Raw genomic sequence first — 15514 nt, 5'->3', positions numbered from 1 at the left:
CTTCATTGTAAATGGTTGTTTGATATTTGATAATTGATGATCTAGTAAATTTCTAATCAGACTGAAATAGAGTTACTTCGAATTGATACGGAATTACAAAGTAGATAACGTTTATTAAAATAACGTGATGTGCCGAGATCAGATACAATATCTACAATCTACTGCGGAAGATTTGCGCTCATCGAAAACATCTCTCAGGTAATGAAAGAAAATCCAATTTGCATCTAAACAAGCCACTCCTATTGAAGCGGCAAACGCCGGAAGATTTCATTTTTTTTCCGACTCTGAATTTTAAATTCACGTCTGTCGGCTATTTCATCCCGGTTTAAATGTGCAATTACTTTGTGTATTCGAGCCGAACTCTGGACAAACCCAGTCAAAGTGCCGTTCACCGCCCAATCAGGGCATTGAATGCCTGAGGCGACCCTCTGATGCACTTTCTGTGCCACGGTAAGTGTGTTTACTGTCGTAAATATCGCATTCATGCCACTCGCTGGACAAACAGTGTCGCCATATCTGTCTCAGAGCGGGATCAATCGAGCCTGACAAGAGCCCGGCACTCGGCAATGGCTCGTTGTCCGCGAAAACAACGATATTACGAGACCGGCAGCCACTCCTCTGCGCCCTCCTCCGGGCGACGAATTACGGCCGCTTGCTGGCACACAGGAAATCTCCAACAAATGCACCCCATTACCCACCATCGCGGAATTGGCCAACGCTAATAACGGAATTGCATTAGGCAGCGCTGACTCCGAGTTCCGCCGATAGATGGCAGGTCAGTTCCGCCGCCAGTCGCCGCCGTTGCCGACGGGCCGTGGTCGCCGTCGGCGGCGACGGCAGCGGCGGCGGCGGTGGTAGCGGCAGTGAGCCAGGTGCGGCGGATGACGGCGGTCGAGCTGGCGCGCGGTGACGCCCGGTGACGCTGCTCGGTGACGCCGCGATGTTCGGTGACGGTGGTGTGACCAGCCCCGGGGGGCTGCTGCGGCTGCTGATGGTGGCGGCTGCCCTCTCGGTGCCGTCGGTCCGAGCCAACCCGGACGCCAAGAGGCTGTACGACGACCTGCTGTCCGACTACAACCGGCTGATCCGTCCGGTCTCCAACTCCACGGAACGGGTTACCGTCAAACTGGGCCTGCGGCTCTCGCAGCTCATGGACCTGGTGAGTGAAGGTGTGATGCGAATTGCTGCATGGAATCACAGATCAATTCTAAATCATAGCCGTCATTTATTTTGGCATGCCTATATGAGTGGGTGTTCCCTGAAGAAAAGGTCACATTTCGGTGTTGAAGGAAAACGAGTAAAGATCTGTGATTTCATTTGATCTCTCGACTAAGAGTTTGCTTTGATTTTGATCCCAAAGAATCTCTCGTGAAGATAAAAGTGGATCAATGATCGTAATTGATCTGAAATCAAGCTCCGTGGAAGCTGTAGGTAGATTTTTTCTCGCGTCGTGTTATCGCATTTTGTATCGAAATTGTGACGTCGTCAATGTGTATTCAGGTTTATCGTTATATCGAGATGTGACTAGATCTTTATCGGTTATTTCTTCTTATGGTAGGTACTTGAGTACATTCTTCTAAAAATCAAGGCTATTGCTCACCTGAATACTGCAAACTCTTACGGCACTTTTTCACAAAAACCTAAAATTTTGAAGTTATATGAAGCTCACCGAAAATAATATGCCTAATATCCAAGCAGAAATAAAAGAGGAAAAGGTAAACAAGAAAACGGAATTGTTACGGCGCGAGCATGTACATTGTGCATTCTATATTGCAAGAAAAACAATGTCGTGTGAAGTGATATCAGTTGAAGTAAGACGTGCATGTGGCACGCAATCTGGCAATCAGACATGGCTCGTGCGGTGTGCCATCTCATCGGTGGATGAGCATTGCACAATGTACAGTGCACACTGCGCATTGCCTTTGAATGTTGCACGAGTGAGCCATCTATGCTTGTTTGAGCTCGACTGAATGACCGATAAGCATATATTTCCAGTAATCATGGGGATCATTGCATACATCCTCATCTGACCGCGCGACCGACTGCATCCTCATTCAAGCCCCCGCACCGACAAGTGATGGCGTGATATTGGTCTCAATGTTCGCTCCTCAGTTGCAGACAAGCATTTATTTTTTTCCCACACAAAACATTGACGGGCTATCATGAAAAGTTGTAGTTTGTCGGACCCGTCCCGTGGTTCGGCTGTCATGGTGTAAGTTGAATTAATTCTCTCTGCAGGTGTGTCGCCGGCGCCGCGCCGCATCATTGCGTAGGTATTTGCCCTGGATGGGACGGCATATTATGCCCCTAAATCTCGGTATCTCAGCTCCAGTATGAGCTAGACGAATGGGGTCTCACTTCGTGCACAAGTGCGGGGTCAGCTTCTACATCTAAAAAAACTGTTGGCCCAGCTTCACTAAAATACGCATGCACGTTGTCGGGGACCGAACGATCCACACAAATGAGTTGAAGTTTCACGTTGCACGTTCGCGCATGCAGCTTTCGCTCTCCGAGTTTTCCTCCTCTTCTTCGTCACCTTACTTTTTATGTATTTGGAAGTGCATTGTCGAAAAAAAATTTCCGATGCGCGCCATGCTTCCAACCGTCCGCAACTTTCTCAAGTCCCACACTGCCCTCTCCAGTCTGACCCGTTCCGCCTGACGGCCGTTCCACCCCCAGCGCCACTGTCTCCCCATGACAATCATATAAAGGGACAGCTAATTGCGGCGTCTGTCCGGGCCGCGGTTATGGCCCGTGGCGCCGACCGGGACGGCCCGTCGCCCCGGCCCGGACCGCGCCCTAATGTCGGCCCTCCACGGTCCGTTTACCATTTGAGATGTCGGCCCGTTGTCGCCACCGTCGACTGCCGTCGGTCCGACGTCAGTGGGGTTTATTGCCCCGCTGACAGAGCAGACAGGCCGAGCGAGATCGGAGGGAATGGGGAGGGATATGGGCGTGGAGGACGGGGGACGGGGAAGCGTCCCCCCCCCAATAAAGATACATACGTTAAGCGTATGTATTGGAGTGGATTTCCGAGTGTAGAGCGTAGTGTATAGGCATTCGGTCATTGTCATGCATGTTCTATGCTGTGGCAATGCTCCTGGGGAGGGGTTCTAGTAAAATGTTACTATATCTTTGAATGTGTTTTTTTTCTTTTAACAATTGTTATCGTCCATAGCAGATTACCTACACACGGCCTTATGCATATAATACAGAGTGCACTCGTAATCGAATTACCTATCTGCTTCTTTTTTTTTACACTAAACCCATCTACAGTTACAGCTAATCTCAACCTCATTACAGTAGCGGCGGAACACCTTCATTTAACCTTCCAGGCGGTGGGGGGATTTTTTTGCCCCCCCCCTTAGTTTTTTCGATATATCTCCAGAATCGCTGCGCCGATCGTCACCAAACTTTTAGTACCCTCCCGTGAATAGCTATTGCAAATTGTGACCAAAATTTTTTTCCAAAGGCTATGATAGGTTGGTCGCTAATGACGTCAGGGTGACGTCATTTCTGCCATTTTCGACCCAAAAAGGGTTTCGCGGGAAGAGATGTCAGGCCTACAGCTTTAGAGATACAGAAAAATGTTTTCAACATAAAAGGTGAAAGTAAGAAGGGCTATAAAACTGCCATCTCTTTTTTTGAATTTTTTGGATTTTGACCCCGAAAAAAAAAATTGTGAATATAATAGCCGAAAAAGTCAAAAAGTTTTTCGAATTTCAAAAAAACGGAATATATGTCATACCTACCGCTATCTATATACATACCAAATTTGAGATAGATACCTCTTTTTTTGGCCAAGTTATAGCGAAAAAACTGTTCAAAATTGATGACGTCAAATTTTCAAACTCAATTGTTAGCAATTCTAGACCTCGTAGCGCAAGACAAAGACCACCATTAGACTCCCCGTGACGAGCTGCATCGAATCAATACCCATTTTTGCAAAACTACCAACTTTGAAATTTGACTTTTTTGACCTGACCTTGACCTGACCTCCACCAGAAAGTGACCTAAACCGTACCTGATGGTCTTGTAACCAACACCATTGAGTTGGAAATGAAAAATTGGTCATAAAACATGCATCGCACAACCTTAGTAATGTTGGGTTCATTTGGTGACCCTTGGTGACCTGACCTGTGACCTGACCTGGTATGACCAGTGACGTCTAATAGCAGTATATGTACTAGACAAATGACGCCCTATCGCTGATTTTCGACAAAATGCGTTTTACTCGGTGTTATACGGAGCCTATTTTAAGGGAATTTGACTGGGGGGGGGGGGGGGCAGCCTGGAAAATTGTCTTTAATAATCCATTAAAGGGACCCTCCCACCTTCAAAAAAGTTAATGAATTGGCATGAAAGTGATGTCGCTCGGTTCGGAAAGAGCAAAAATGAATATCTACCAAATTTCATCGAAAAATATTCACCGGTTTTCAAGATATTAGACTTTTACTTTTGTTTACTTTTTGGGATCTCCGCTGTTCCTAGCGACTTTATTTGAAAGTGCGGCATTTGTTGCGCGCAAAGCAGCATATACCACCGCGTGCTGCCAAACGTTTTAGTAAAAGATTTAAAAATCGTTAGATCTCCGCTGACGTCACAAATTCTAAGGGGGCATACCAATGCATTAGCCCCTTAAAATCCGAAAACTGCAAGTTTGAAATTCCATATCTCCGAATTAAAGCATTTTTCGATGTTGTGAATGCCCAAACCGGTATTTTCAGGCCATGGCCACCAATTTGGCTATCTCAACTAAAAACTAATGTTAAGGTGGGAGGGTCCCTTTAACCCTCGCCCGTATTGGTGTTTCCAGTAGCGAGCGTATAGGGGGGGGGTCCGTTGGACCCTCCCCCTTGCCGTTTCGCCCCTGATCGAGCTAGAGCTTCGCGGAAAAAACGACCGTGTTGCCCGTGATGAAAGGAAGCCGATTATACCCAATTTTAAGGTCCTAGGTCATCGGTTGACCTTCCAGGTCAGGTCATTGACCCAAAAGTCGGGAAAATCGGGACCTGTTAGAGCGTCGTAAAGAGTGGCTGCTATGGTTTTTCGGGGTGCTGATCACGAATATCATGTTAGTTATGATCATAGATGATGTCTTCATGCATTTAGGCCAGGTCAGGTCAGGTCAGGTCAACCAGTAAGGGTTTTGCCGGGTATTCGTAGTAGGTGGCAACCGCCTCTGACAGCTTCGTAACATGTTACGAAGGCACCAAAACTACTTCGTAAATGGTCAAATGGTTGCTTAATTCGAATTCAGCTCCAAAAACTAGCCTAGAAACATATTATAAAACTCGAAAATGTGAACCGAGGTCATCAAAGGTAAATGATCTGACCTGACCTTCCGGTGATCTTGACACCCACCCTAATGCATGGGAGCAACATCATATCCCATGTTTGAACGTTTGAAACCACGAAAAGACTGCAAACGCGCGGCTAATGCGAGGCGACATACGCCGAATCGCGACCTCGGCCAAACATGGTGCCATGGTGCTAGGCCGCCGGTGCATCTGAAAGAACTGTGGTGCCCCTGACAAGCCTGAAGTTCCAACGACAGGCCCGTGGTGCCTCTGACAGGCCCATGATGCCTTTGCGAGGCCGGTGGTGTCCACGTGAGGCCGGTGGTGCCCCTGGGCCCTGACAGGACTGTGGTGCTCCTGACAAGCCTGGAGTGTCCCCGACAGGCACGTGGTGCCACTAACAGGCCCAAGGTGTCCCAGTCCCTGCGAGGCCGGTGGTGTCCCTGCCAGGCATGTGGTGTCCATACTAGGCCTCTGGTGCCCCTGACAGGTCCGTGGCGCCCTTGCTAGGCCTATGGTGCCTCTGGCAGGTCTATGGTGCCCCTGGCGGGCCTGTGGTGGTACCCCTGACAGGCCCAAGGTGGTGCCCCTGCGAGGCCGGTGGGGCCCCTGGCAGGTCTGTGGTGCCCCTGGCAGACCTATGGTGCTCTTGCTAGGTTGATGGTGCTCCCAACAGGCCTGCAGTGCCCCTGACAGGCCGGTGGTGCCCCTGGCAGGCCTGTGGTGTCCCCGGGCCCCAAGAGGGTGGGGGGTCATGACCCATATGACCCACCCTTAGATACACCACTGGTCATTACTTACAGACTGACTCATTTGACATCCATTGCAAAACAAGTCACAGTAGTTACGTAGAATGTTTGTCACCCTGTTCCTTTATGCCCATTTTTATAGTGGGCAAATCTCGACGACTAGGGGGACAATTCTGTTGAGTGCGGGGGCATTTGCCCCCCCCCAGTTAACATGTTAAAATAGGCCCTGGTGTTATAGCGCTTTCGCTAGAGGACCCGTGAACGGTGAAACATTTTATCTTTGACCTGACCTATGACGTCATCGGTGACCCCGAGGTCAATGAAATTTGGTTTCCCTCGACAAATTTGACAGGGCTATCAAACGTCGTTTGAATTTTCCGGATTCGTACAGTAGTTTCGGAGATACGGGGGGGGGCAATGCCCCCCCCCCACCGCGCGGAAGGTGGCCGGGAGGCCCACCGCCTGCCGGTTTAAGGGAGGGGGGGGGGGGGGGCACTGACGACTTTTGGTCCCATTCTTTCCATGCAACGCCCATAGGACTAATGGTAAAATGCTCAAATCAAGGGGGGCACGGTGCCCCTGTGCCCTCCCCGTTCCGCCGCCTATGCCTCATTTTAAGAATTTGCTATTGTTTCTTTTCTACCCCGATCAGTAGCAATGTACCTCCTGCGCAGAGGTCAAAAAAACTTCCTACTCGCTTACATTGTAGGCGACAGAAGCTGACAGGCACCAGAGACATTTGGTGACAAAGTCACGAAAATGGTGAACGCACTGCATCGCATTTGTTGACGGCGTTTTCGCACACTGCTAGCGAACAGACTAACCAGCCAATCCGCGGCGAGAATAACCCTGAGCGAACTAATCGGATGCTGGTGACACGAGGGGACAACGCTGAGCTAACGCCCCAGCCGCCAGGGAGCCTTCACTGTGGGTTTTGTAGGCCCCAGGAGCCAACGCATCAAAGATTTTGAGCGGGCCTTTTCGGCGCACGTCTATGAGAGGTATACCGTGATCATGAACACGTAGAAAAACAGGAGTGGACTCTCGCGAGTAGCGCTCAATGCTTGTCCAATTTTCAAACAAGTTTGAATGCTTTCAAGAAAGGGACTGGCGCCGTGATGAAAGCTGAGTTGTTGTATTGTGGTTATGATTTTTTTCTGTTTTAAGCAAGGCAGGACATAACACTGGAAGTAAGGAATCTTGGGTTGTCTAGTTTTGCTGGTTTAGGTACTTGTAAGCTGGATATAACAACGCTAGCCCGGTGGGCATCAAAAGCAAGGCTGTATGGATTTGTTGCCTGATTTTGAAACACTTGCCAAAGTTGTCAATGAATAGATGTTTTTACTGTTAATATGGACACAATTTTTATTTTGATTCTAATTTGTTGAGCCCTAGAAGAACACAAATTTCAATTTTCATGAGCTGGTGGTAAAAGTATACCTACCAGTCCAAGGACTCCGAAAAAATGTAGTAGGTTAGTATGTAGGTTGTAAGCTGGGAGGTTGTAGGCTGGTAGGTTTTCTGCTTTGTGTTGGTATGTTGTAGGTAGGTTGTAGGTTAGTAGTTATGTGAGTTTGGTTCAGGCTTAATTGTTTTTCCTTCATTCCGACTTCTACTCTTTTACTCTTGCCTAAAGTGTTTAAGAAGTCTGAATGAAAGAAAAACATCATTACCTAACCTAATCTTTCTTTCTACCCTACCACCTATTACCTACCAGCCTACAGCCTATCTACCTTCTACCTTATACCTGTACCTACAAGTTACAACTTCCTTCCTTAAACCTGCCAACCGACAAGCTCCGAAGCATACAACCCACCTAGGCACCTACCTAGCACCTACACCTATTTTATTTTGACTTATTGTATATTAGTACCAAAAATATAATGATTAGAATTTTGGTTTAACAATATTAGTGGCCTTGATGTGGAAAAGGAACCTTTTGCAACATGTTGCATAGGTAGGTATATTGTATAATACATAGGCACCTATTATTTGTTATGTCATAACAGGTGTGAAATCCCACCATATAGAACACAAATTTAAATGTATTATGGAAAAATGTAAAATAGAATGTCAGCAATTCTTAAATGCATCTGCACAAGATTAGTTACACATGCATTCAGTGTCCCAAAGTTGAGTTTTGGCTGGGGTGTCAGAGGGGGATATTATCCACCAAAAAGGGGTAGAGGGTGGAAACTGCTGGTTAGATTAGATACAAAAAGAGTGAGAAAAGATCAATAGCATTCATTTTTATCCATGAGTATCTATGATCATAAACCAACTCCAAGTATCCACACAACTCAGTCCACCACACCTGTCCACTTGTCCAATTAGTCCACCACACCTGAACTGCCTTTTGAGGTAACAAGGTGTTCTTGGCTGAGAGTGGTTAATTGCTCTTAGAAATTGGTGGTGAGAGTGGCAAATGAATCTCAGTATTTCCCACCCAAATCAACAAATTTTGGGACACTGTAATAATACATTATCCAGGTTTAGGGCCACACTAACATTGGCGACACTAACATTAACATTGGCCTGATGAATCCTAGAATTTTTCCAATTTTACCACCCTAGTGCAACACTTATCCGGCCTCCGGAGGCAGGGGACACAAAGGGGGTTGAAAAATTTTTGTAGGTGACACAAAATAAGTTTTTTTGACCTCTGCTCCTGCGCGTTTTCTCTCCACATTCGTTTCCAATTTCCGGGGACTCTGAAGTCTGACGTGATACGATGGGACACTGACATGGAATTGGTGTTGTGCGGCTGCACTGTGGGGAAAACAAACACGAAATGAAGAAATGTGGCGGTCTTACCATGTCGGAGACTGAAATGAGGAAATACATTTTTGAAGGAAGATAAGGGACGTTGCACTGTCACCTGCAAAGAGCGGCTCATGCGCGATGAGACCGAAGTATCATCGTAAATGTGGTCATCTGAATTCCAACACTATACATACTCATGTACTCATGCGCTCATGTACTCATGCGCCTACGGTACTTCACTTCGAAGTTCGAACTAAGTGACGGTGAACCAAGCCGTCTTACCCAAGGCGTCGCGAACACCAAACGATGTCCACCATGGGACTGTGATCGGGTGGACCGGACAAGACTGGACTGGGATCTCACCTAACTACCAGACCAGGCGAGCCGTGGACTCCAGACGATGTCCACCGTACCGGACCGGACCGGACCGGACTGGACTGCGATCTCACCTAACTACCGGGCCAGACACAGACGATGTCCACCGTACCGTGATCGGGTGACATTTCCGCGCCGTCGTCTGATGAGCCGCCACAGCCGGGTCGTCACTGGAAGCTGCCAGCTCCAGCCATCAGCGCCGGTGTCATTACTCGCTCCGTCACTGGCGGACAATGGAGGCGGGCGCGGGCAATCGGGACGGCCGAGACGAACCCTGTCCCCTCCTCCGGAGCAAGTCCTGTCGCCATGACACGGTCACTAGCGGCTGCAGCCCAGAGCAGGACGCTTCGCGAGGTCTTGTTCCCTTTGCCGTCACATACCCAATTGCTCCCCCCCCCCCCCCCACCGTCATTTGGTCACTCTAAAAAACACATCATTTCGACGCCCACTAAACTTTTACCTCTTCCAAGCATCTCACTCGAACCAAATCCCTCGCGTTCTTACTCAACATTCAACTACCTCCCTCATCTGACAACTAGATACGTTACATTATTTTGCTTGGCAGTGCATGACATTTCGTATGGCAAGTCATCTTATTCTAAGGAATCATTGCTCAACGAAGTTTCAGACATGGGATGCAATCTTATTACGCTCATCAATAGAAGTAAGCAAAACACGGTAACTAAGATTGTAATATGATTAAAATTTGACAAAAGAAAGGTCTTTGGGCGCTGTGTATATGATGTCGTCCGCTGTGCCTCGGCATCCCGCTCGATGAACGATGGTAGTTTTACACCGCACTGTCTGCACAAACAACTTAATTGAATTTTCATCCACCAACGCCCCGAGGCCTGTCCTCGCCGTTCGCTGTAGATAGCGCAGCTCGTTTCCTCTTTTTCTTTTTCTGCGACAGGCCAGGATTCGTTCGGTTCGAGCCTTCAATACCCATTAGAGTCTGAGCCTCGCCCTCCGCTGTGTCTTGGCTGGCCGAAGTGCAAACAAACTTGTTTTGATCGGTCTGGCGGTGGCGTCTGCAGTCAACCCCGGGTCGAGGCTAGATGGCAGCCGTGGACCCACACTCCCACGCCGCCGTCAGCAGCGCTGGGGAGGGAGAGATGACACCCGGTTGGGATGCACTGCATTGGGACGGCATTTCCACAAACAGCCCCTCAGAGCACAGGCTGAGCCTGTTTCCGACCGGATACGAGACGGTACGCTGACAGCAGTGGATGCCACTCCATTAGCAGAACCCAGAATGAAACTGGCGCTGTGTCCCGCTAACTTCATCGTAAAACTCGATTGCAGTGAGCAGAGAACACTAATGGTGTTGTTGTCAGTCGAGTGTTGTTTATTTGCCTACAACCAGAATCTTGAAAAGCGCGATGTGTTGAGAGAAGTGAAATATGGTCATAAAACATTGTATGAGCACGTGTCGTATATAAAATAAAAATATATGCCCTACACAGAATGGGGCTTGGCATGAATGGCGTGGGTAAGAACGGACAGTTAGGTACGCATGCTTGAGCTGAATCTTTGGTTGGGACTTCAGGCATTCTGTTCCTTTTACATAGTCCTTATAGAAGCAGAGGCTTCTGAGAGGCAATTGAGGTCAATGGTAATTATTGCAGGGCAGAAGTTTTGTTTTATTCAGTACATAAGTTTTGTTAAACCTAATGCATTATAATAACTTCATGGGTTGTTATGGAAAACCAAAGGTCCATTTTTGAACTACTTTTTATGCACATTGTTTACGGCCACATGGTTTTATTTCCGGGCTCAATTTTACAAAGCCTGATCTGGCTTGTGCAGACTGTTTTTTTTTTGCGCCGCCGGAGCTGCACCCTCCATCTGGTGCCCACCACAGGGGGTCCAGTGGACCGGAATCGCCGCCGGACAGCGGCACGCGCTGCTGATCCCGCCGTCGGCCGCTGCCGGGCGCCCGTCGTCGCCGGCATGTTTTGATTGGCGGCGGCGCTGTCGCCAATATCAGTCCGCCTTGTGTCCCCGACAGGCCGTGTCGCGGCAGACGCACGGGGCGCCGAACCCTCACACCACTGACAGAGAGAGAGCATTCAAATTGTCTGATAAAAGCGACAAGCTAGAATATAGATAGCCATTCTAAAATTGTTGGTAAAACAGGCTTTGAATCGTTTCTCTGTTTTTAGGTCCCGACCAGTCAACTGTCCGTTTTATTCACATGCAGGAAGCATTTCTTGCTATACCTACGCTCTGGGTGGTTCTACAAAATATTTGTCAGCTTTTCTAGCCTGCAAAAATAAACAACAGCTTCAGGAGGTAAAGCACACATATAGGCCGCGCCGCGGTGCGGTCGTGGCATGGTATACTGTCCCGCAATACATGTGTGTGCTGCGGCGCAGTCTATGGCTCAGTCGTGAAAGAGGGAGGGAGCATGGAAGGCGGGCGACCGGCGAGAGAGTTGCAGTGCTGTGAAACTAAACTGGCCGAAAAAAAGAAAATAATGTTTACCCATCTCTGTTCACCGCTAAAAAATTAACTAAAAAGTCATTTGTGTGATTTAGCAATCCAAGGGCTGTTGACCATCGGTGATTTATTCCCTGCTACTGGAAAATAGGGAAAATGCATGTTTACTAGACGAATTGTTTTGGCATATACCAGTTGTAGGGTTTATGAGCAAAGCAGCTTATTTCAGGATATATGCAATTGTGGCCGTGGGGGATGACTTATTCACAGTTTTTCTTTTCCCTTGTCACGATCTCTTTTGGTCGGCGTTGATCCATTCGGCATTGTCAAGTGCCAAGAGCATAATAACTGAAAACACACCTCGTTACCTGATGCTCTATCGGGATGCATTTAACTTTTCTCCATTTATATCTCACTTTACAGCGTGACGCACCTGAAATACTTTTGTTCAAAACTGATGCTAATATTCATCCACAAAACAGCTCCGTCATTGTTTTACAGCTCGCGCAGCCCAAACTTTCCCTGAACTCCTCACCAACTCGGCTCTGAACAGGCTCTTTTCTCCAGCCTCGCCGTCTCGCTGGCGGTGTGTTTCATTCGATACGGCGGCGTCTGCCGACTCCGTCGTCGCCAGTAGCGTCTTAATGCAGAACAAACACCGGTGTTCTGTATCCAACTGAGGCAAACATGGCGAGCAAACAGAGGTCGACGGCGAGCGCGAGGTGGCGGCGGCGGCCGGAGGAGTGGCCGCTGTCATCTGCGGTCACCGGGGAGAGAGCTGGAGAGAGGAGGGGAGGGGGAGGCGGTTGATGAGCCGTGGAGGCGACACTGGCCGCCGGCGACCATGCTGCAGCCATGGCCGGCCGCCAGCGGTGGTATCTGACCGCCACCAGACTGCCGAGCGGTCGGAGGGATTCCCAGAACAGCCAGACCGAAAGACGGCGGCCTTTAATATCTGCCCGTCAGCCGATATATGAAATGATTGTTTGACATGCGTCCTACATCCACAAATATCAATATGAAATGGAGTTTGCGTTTGCCATGAAGGAAAACGTGATGTATGCAGTTCTGTTCAAGATTATTTCAACTTTAATGTGCGAGTATATAAGCGTTTATGCCCTGCACCATGTGCAAGACACTAATGCATCTGCAGCAGCAAGATCCTATCAGAATCTTGCTGAAACACTGGTTCAAATGCATCAGCGAATCGTGAATCTTGTGAGAGATAAAAAGTTCATCCTCGAATTATCTCAACTTCTATCTTTTTTCCAGCGAATCTTTCCCCACTTTCAAAAGATTTGCTCCATCCATGCAGGCTATTTCATTACGCCTATGCCTCTGTATAGGATGTAACCGAATTTCCATACCTACATTGATTTCTCTCAGCCAATTCGCTTGTCTCCAATTCCACTAGTCTGGATTATCCTTCATTTGCATACAGTTCCCACTGGGGGACGCTCAACCACAAGTGGTGCACGGATCAGCACTGGCGGTTGGTCCGCGGTCCATTCCTCTCATTGTATGTGAGTGCTCCCTCATAACGACCCTCTGGCAGTTGTAAGCTGTGTCATCGGTGGATTAGGCAGGGTGGTGACGTCATCCGAGCGATTTGACGTCACTCAGCCGTGACGTGAATGCCGTCCAGCCGTGATGTGCCGTATGCCCACAGGATTTCTTAGGCGAGTGAGATTTATCACATTATCAGCATTCTTCAGTTTTGTGTTGAAGGCATCTTGATTCTTACATTTTCACTGCTTCCGCTTAATACAATGTAAAACAATTGTCTTTCCTCTCTCTCATTTTCTCAAATTAGACACTAATATGATCAAATCGGGGCCTGTCAGTGCTCTGACAAATTATCTGTCTGCATGGTTGAGTTTCCATCTCCCATTTACCGAGACGGGAGAAAGTGGCTCCGTTTTCGGCCTCTGTGGGAGTGGGAGAGCACGGAAGGCTGCTCCGCCGGAGGGGAGGGACGCGGAGGAGAGGAGGGCGGCCAGTCGGCCTGCCAGAACGGTGTTGATTGGGTGTCGATATTACCGGCGCCGACGGTGGGAGGGGGTGGGGGAGGGGGTAACGATCGCCGGCCGAATTGTCCGTCATCTCCTGGGCATAGTCCATCCATCAGAGAGCGGTACTATAGTGCACTGACCGCCGAGACCGACCGACCGGCCGGCCAGTGGTTCATGTAGCAGCAGTATAGTTTCGTAATGGCGTGGCTAAAAAAGCGGTTACGTACAGATCCAAGGACTGGTGTATTTAGAACAGCATTATTTGTCTACCGGAATATGCAATTTTTCATACGTTTGCAGCATGGACAGACGAATGCATGACGAGCCAGTTTTTGTTTGCATTATACACCTGCAAAACGATTCACCGTGTCAAAGGATTGTACTGTACAAAAATGTCTCAAAGTATAAATTTCGCAAGGAAAAGGCTTTGCTAGTGAGAACCACCATGCATTACGCGAATGATTGCCTGCCAGATCTGCGTTCAACGTATCTTTAAAAAGTCTCACATATGCTAAGTGGAAGCCCATTTAAGAGGATCATTATATAATGAAGTTTGAGCGCGCGTCAAAACTCCTTTCTAAAAGGCGTTAATATTGCATCGAACTTTTTAATGGACAAACTTGAGCAGGCGAGAGAATAAATGGGACGCAAGCAAGTTCCGAGTTTAGTCAAACACTTCAGAACATGATTAAGGAACTAATCGAGATCGAATCCAGCCCATTGCGTCGCCGCCCACCCTCACTGTGCGGTGCTGGCAGCCGGACGCCGAAGCTCAGAGCGCGGACAGTTCCTCATCCGTCGCCGGCCATCCGTCTCCCAGCAGCTGTCGCGGAGGGCTCACCTCGGCGCCTCGGTTCGGAGCGATTAGTGGAACTGTGGTGGGCCTGCGGTAGAGGTCTGCACCGGCCGGCTGCAGCCGCGGCTGGCTGCAGCCCCACGGCTGTGGGCCGGGGCGGCTGCAAATATCTCCAAGAACACGGCTACGGCTGTGGCCACGGCTGTGATATTTCCAGCTCAATCTTAAGTGCTAAAATATAAAATTTTAAATCCTTAATCTTACATTCTAATAAGCAGTCTAGCCTGTAAAAATCATGCAAAGGATGCCCAGCAACATTGAAAGTGGTGAAGCCTTTGAAAACCTGTAATGGTTTTACCATTTGTGTACCGCTGCAGGCTATAAGATCGTGTTTTACTGTCATAGGCTCTCATATTTTACACATTGTGAACGCGTCCATCATTTCTTGTACTTTTCCCGACACATGGAAGCTCGCTACAGTCGTGCCTTTGCACAAGTCCGGTGCCAAAGATCTACCAGGGAATTTTAGGCCAATCTCTATTTTACCTGTGTTATCAAAAGTGTGTGAAAAAATTGTTTGTACTCAGCTGTCATCTTATCTCGCTCGCTGTCACCTTTTAGCTCCGTCACAGTATGCTTACCGATCTAGACACTCAACGGAGGACGCGCTGATCGACGCGGTGGAGTGGATGACGCGGCGTGTCGACGATGGCGATGTTGTCGCCGTCACGTCCATTGACTTGAGCCGGGCGTTTGACAGTGTTGACCATGACGTTCTGCTTAGAAAGCTGTGCTGGTATGGTATTGATCCTAGATGGTTTCGTGGCTACCTGACTGGTCGACGGCAGGTGGTGAGAGGTGGTTCCTTGTCCTTGCCTCTTTCCCATGGGGTTCCGCAAGGTTCCCTAGTCGGTCCCATCCTCTTCAGCATCTTCACAAATGACCTTCCATCCTATCTTCCTCACGGTCGCCTCATCTCCTACGCCGACGACACCCAATTACTTGACTCGGCCCGTCCTAAAGATCTATCCATCCTTAAATCCCGACAGGAGGATACCCTCCGTGCTGTCCTCTCCT

At 48.6% G+C, this 15514-nt stretch overlaps 1 protein-coding gene across 1 annotated transcript in view; it reads left to right on the top strand.

Annotated features, from left to right (window-relative positions):
• Window positions 1–891: 891 nt before the first annotated feature.
• Window positions 892–15514, top strand: part of LOC122375880 (acetylcholine receptor subunit alpha-L1-like) — a 32385-nt gene continuing 17762 nt past the window's right edge. The window contains exon 1 of the mRNA XM_043355453.1: window positions 892–1159. Coding sequence (XP_043211388.1) covers window positions 941–1159 — 219 coding nt within the window. The 5' untranslated portion in view covers window positions 892–940. The remainder of the gene's footprint in view (window positions 1160–15514) is intronic.

The sequence above is a fragment of the Amphibalanus amphitrite genome, unplaced genomic scaffold (genome assembly GCF_019059575.1).
Source record: "Amphibalanus amphitrite isolate SeventyFive unplaced genomic scaffold, NRLGWU_Aamphi_draft 001946F_arrow, whole genome shotgun sequence".
Classification (NCBI taxonomy): domain Eukaryota; kingdom Metazoa; phylum Arthropoda; class Thecostraca; order Balanomorpha; family Balanidae; genus Amphibalanus; species Amphibalanus amphitrite.
This window is presented reverse-complemented; position numbering and strand designations above follow the sequence as displayed.